A 5359-nucleotide genomic window follows, 5' to 3' on the forward strand; every position below is an offset into this window, starting at 1 on the left:
ATAGCCTATTTTATCGTTGTCGATGTATCTTACTATCTTACGCGAGATAAAGAGATTTAAAAAAAAAAAAAAACCTTTCTACTAAGTGTTCTTAGGTTAGCAAAATTCTTTGGATCCGAATTTAAAAAAAAAAATAAAGAAGAAAAGATGCTACTGATATTAATCCCGGTTACTTTTCAAAGTGCCTTTTGAACAATTAGTAGAGCAAGGACTTTCCTTGGATCAAAGGTCATGCTTGAAATAAATTAAACGGAAAAGTTCAAGGTTACCCCGAATGTAGGTAAAAGAAAAAAGCTAAAACGAATGCAAATTATTGCTGTCTATGATGATGATTACAGCAACTCTCCATAAGCTAAGTAAATTGATTACAGCCACATTTGTCTATAGATATAATACTACCATAATATGAACACACCAAAAAGCAAGAAGGAAATATACCTTACGTGTTTCTTCCATTTGAATAATTGAATCTCCCCTTCTTCTCTCTTCTATCCTTTTCACCTTTTTATCAATTCTGTATACTCTTATTCTTAAGTAAACCATTAAAATAGTATCCAAAAAAAAAAATTAACATTCACAAATTAAAATATATTCTAAAAAAAACAACCCCTTGTGATTTGTTGTAGTCATTTATATAAAATATAAATTAAAATACAAAATATATCTTAAAAATAAATTAAATAACATATATATTATTTATACATAAATACATAATAGCTAAACTTTTATATGTACATAATATTTTTGGTATACTATTTTAGACACTAGCAGATAGTTCTATTTATTTGAAATTCATTTTATTGGTACTAGAATATTTTAGATATCATTTTGAATTTTTGATGGCCTACTCTTTCATCATTTTAATCTTTTTGGACGGCTGTTTGTCTATCACTTTGGCCATCCAATTCCAACTAGATTCCTTCGCACCTTAGACCATGACCCAACACTATCCCCCTTTACACCCAATATAAATTTCAAGAAAACAATTCACTAAACATAACTCTCTTCATTCATCGCCTCCAATGGCTGCTACCATGTCTAATTTCTCAAGCCAGAGCACCTCCCAAAGATCACTGGCCATGATGTTGGCTCTAGTCTCAGCAGTGGTGTTATCTCCTTTGTATGCCAACTCCAAGAGCGATACGAGGAGCTACCATGAATCAAGATGGAGCTCTAGTTTTGTTCTCCCTATGGTTCTTGCTGGACTCATAATTGCCATCAGAACAGCGTCTTCGCCTTCGACCTCTCCGAGATCCTCACTGCTACCTTCTCCTGACCCCTCATGGGTGCTCAGAATCGGAAGCTCTTCTTGGGGACTTGCGGCGGTTTTGCTTATGCTTTTGCTTGTTCTCTATTGGCAAGCATCAGTTCAAGAATTCTTTTGGAGATAAGAGCCCAGTTCCGTCACTGCCAATGTGTTAGTGTAAGTTGTGTTGCAATTTTGATCAAATGAGACCATGTTGGTTTTAGGTTTCCTCTGTGTAAGTTGTGTTGCAATTTTAATAGAAGAAGGGGAACCAAATTCTCTGTGTAACCTGCTTGGTTTTAGGTTTCCTCTGTAATTTAAACATATTAAAGATAATAAATAATTTTATGTTTTAACATATTGTTAATTGTATTCTGGAAATATATGGTATCTTTATTAACGATTGCAAATATATGTTGCATATTTTTAAAAGCAACTAAGGTCATAAAAACCAGGGAATAAGTTTCTATTAAAATTAGGAGTTTCTATGGTGCTGAAGCAAGATTCCATCAGCACATTATGAACGTGAGTGGTATTCTTAGAAGTTGTATGCTTGTTAAGGGCAATAACTAGCGAACTGCAGTCTTTGCGTAATAGTTTGGGTCACGCAAAGCTAATCCAATTTCTAATATGTTATAATTAGAAGGATAGAATAGTATATTTAATATGAGATATTTTCCACTTCCAAGTAATTTTGGCATTCAAGTTTATTCAAGTAATTTTAAGTTACATGTTTTTTCCGCTTTCTTTTTTCCTTATGCTTCTTCTCTTTTTCTTCCCATTTCTTCTTCTTCTTCTTACGCTCATTTATGCATGGAGCATCGTCTTTTTTTTCGTGTTCCTCCTCCTCATTCTTTTGTTGTTGTATTTTTTTTGTCTTTTCCTCCTTCTCTTCCTGGTGAAGAAGCAGTAGAAAATAAGGAGGAAGCATTTTGAATTGTGCATAACAGAAATGAACCGAACATGTTATTATGGTGAAACAATTGTATAGTACTAAATGAATGGAACATTATCCATTATATAAATTCAAATTCGAACAGCTTTCTGCATAATGAACTGAACAACGTACTCATGGTGAAACAATTGTATAGTACTGAGTGAACGAAACATAATCTATTATATAAAATCAAATTCAAATAACTTTTTGCATAATGAATAGAACATGTACTCATGGTGAAACAATTGTATGGTATTGAATGAACGAAACATAATCCATTATATAAAATCAAATTCAAACAGATTTCTGCATAATGAACCGAACACGTACTCATAGTGAAACAACTGTATAGTACCAAGTGAAGGAAACATAATCCATTATATAAAATCAAATTCAAACAGCTTTCTGCATAATAAACCGAACACATATTCATGGTGAAACAATTGTATAATAACGAGTAAAGGAAACATAATCTATTATTTTAAATCAAATTCAAATAGCTTTCTGCATAATAAACTGAGCAACGTACTCATGGTGAAATAATTGTATAGTACTGAGTGAACGAAACATAATCCATTATATAAAACCAAATTCAAACAGCTTTCTACATAATGAACTGAACAACGTACTCATGGTGAAACAATTGTATAGTACTGAGTGCACGAAACATAATCCATTATATAAAATAAAATTCAAACAGCTTTCTGCATAATGAACCGAACATGTACTCATGGTGAAACAATTGTATAGTACTGAGTGAACGAAACATAATCCATTATATAAAATCAAATTCAAACAGCTTTCTGCATGAACACGTACTCATGGTGAAATAATTGTATACTACTGAATGAACGAAACATAATCCATTATATAAAATCAAATTCGAAACACCTCTGTCTACAATTTAGAGATCATCAATTCAATTAAATTCAGATTCAAAACACTTGCGTCTATTCAATTCAATTCAATTTAATTTAGCAATTGCATTCTATTCAATTCGGTTGAAAAAGTAATCTATTAGCAAAATGTTGGTATTATTGGTGATAACGATAACAAAAGAGGAGAAGAAGAAGGAGGAGGAGGATGACGAGGATGTATATGTGAATTTGAAAGAGGAGGAGGAGGAGGAGGAGGAGGAGGAGGAGGTATATTTGAATTTGAAAGAAGAAGAAGATGATGCGTGCGTGTATTTGAAGAAGATAAAGCGTGTATAATGACGCTCTTTTAATGAAAGTGGTTTTTGTTGGTGTTGGATCTACTTGGATAAAACTTGGATGAAAAAATACTTAGATGTGTGGCATAGCCCATTTAATATATTGTTGGATTTTTGGTAAGTGGACCTGGTCTTTTTGTTGGTGCCATTTTGTGGGTGGACTTCAAGTCTTTTTGGTAATTAAATTGAATCAAGTTGGTTCAAAATTAACAAAAATCAGTTTCATTAGTGGAGCGTGAATATACGCTCCAACTATGTAAATATTTCTGCATTTTTCTCCTCTTCTTCCTTCTTCTTCTACTTTTTCGTGTTTCTCCTCCTACTCCTTCTTCGCATTCCTCCTCCTTCTTCTTTACGTTCCTTATTCTTTATTTTATTCCTCTCAAGAGAGTAAATCAAGAAGAATTTTGAGAATATGAAATAAGAAGATGATGAAGAAGAAAAGATGAAAAAGAAGAAGAATACGAATCGGAAGATGAGGAGAAAAAATTCAAGTGAAATGAAACCAAATGAACCTAAATTAAACTAAGAAATGAACCAAAATTTCTTAAGAAAAAAAATTTGGTCAATACTTAACAATAGCATTAAGTGAACCTCAGTTAATTTACAAATGAACCGAAATTAGTTCATATTTGAACAAAAACTAACTAAACAACCATACATGAAAAAATTCAGCAAATTCAAGCGAAAAAAACCAAATGAACCTAAATTAAATTAAGAAATGAACCGAAATTTCTTAAGGAATAAAAAATTTGGTTAATACTTAACAGCAGCATCAAGTGAACCTCAGTTAATTCACAAATGAATCGAAATTAGTTCAGATTTAAACAAGTAGTAAAAAAACTCAATCATCAACAAAAACACATCGGATTCATTTCTAAATCCAAATGAACCTCAAATAAATTATGAAATGAACCAAAATTATTTAATGATGGCACAAGAAAAAATTAAAACCAATGAAGATGTTAGCAAAATATTGGTGTTGTTGGTGATAACAATAACGAAAGAGAAAGATAACGTAAAATGAGAAGAAGAAGAAGAAGAAGAACCTACATGCGCGAATTTAAAAGAAGAAAAAGCGACGGTAATGAACGTGCGTGCATGAATTTAAAATACTTGGTTTGACTTAACTAAGGTTATAACTTGGATGTAGAAATTTATTCTTCTTTACTTAAATAATCTGCTTCAAATAGTAATAGAAGAAGAAAGTGACTCTATGATGAGTAAAGGCAGGTAGTGATTCTTGTAGGTGGAGGGAATGAGAGAAATAATTATATTATTAGGGTTAAGTACTTTTTTCGTCCCTAAGGCCTGAGGCCAAAATCAAAATCGTCTCCAATCTTTTTTTGTTATTAAAATCATCCTCAATGTTACAAAACGTTATAAAATCGTTCTTTTTACTTTAATTTTATTTTTTACCAAATTACCCTTAATAATTAATATAAATAATAAAAATAATATTAAAAAATAAAAACAAACCCTTCTCCCCTCCACCTGCACCCCCACTCCCTTATCTCTTCCCTTTCTTTTCTCCCCATCTAACCAGAAAATCTGACAACAAACTCAGATTATGCAATACAAACAGAAATTCTAGTTCACACAGGAGAAGAAGAAGAAGATGATGATGATGAAGAAGACACAGAAGAAGAATCAGATTTCTGTTTCCTAGTCCAACCACAATAGCAACAAGCAAAATCAACAGAAATGATGTAAACCTCGCTAAAAATGGTAAATAATTAGTTAATAAATTGCATTTTAATTCAGAAAATTAAAAATGTAAAACTAATATCAAAATAGGATAGAGCTCGTTGAAACGAGAATTTTGATACCAATTTCAAAAAATTTGGCCCAAAATTAGGTCAGACCGATTGAACCGGATCCAAAATAGGCCCAAGGTCCAACCGAACCCAACCCATTAAAGAGGCACAGCTTCTTATTTCCCTTCTTCTTCATTATTCATGCC

At 31.9% G+C, this 5359-nt stretch overlaps 1 protein-coding gene across 1 annotated transcript; it reads left to right on the forward strand.

The window, feature by feature from the left end:
- Window positions 1–902: 902 nt before the first annotated feature.
- Window positions 903–1604, forward strand: LOC107464891 (uncharacterized). The gene has a single exon (XM_016083853.3). It carries the CDS (start codon window positions 1023–1025, stop codon window positions 1389–1391), a length of 369 nt encoding a protein of 122 aa, XP_015939339.1. The 5' UTR covers window positions 903–1022; the 3' UTR covers window positions 1392–1604.
- Window positions 1605–5359: the final 3755 nt, after the last annotated feature.

This window comes from Arachis duranensis, chromosome 9, assembly GCF_000817695.3.
Source record: "Arachis duranensis cultivar V14167 chromosome 9, aradu.V14167.gnm2.J7QH, whole genome shotgun sequence".
Classification (NCBI taxonomy): domain Eukaryota; kingdom Viridiplantae; phylum Streptophyta; class Magnoliopsida; order Fabales; family Fabaceae; genus Arachis; species Arachis duranensis.

What these genes read in the sequence shown, in the direction of transcription:
- LOC107464891 (XM_016083853.3), top strand. Translation starts at nt 1,023, where the DNA reads ATGGCTGCTACCATGTCTAATTTCTCAAGCCAGAGCACCTCCCAAAGA.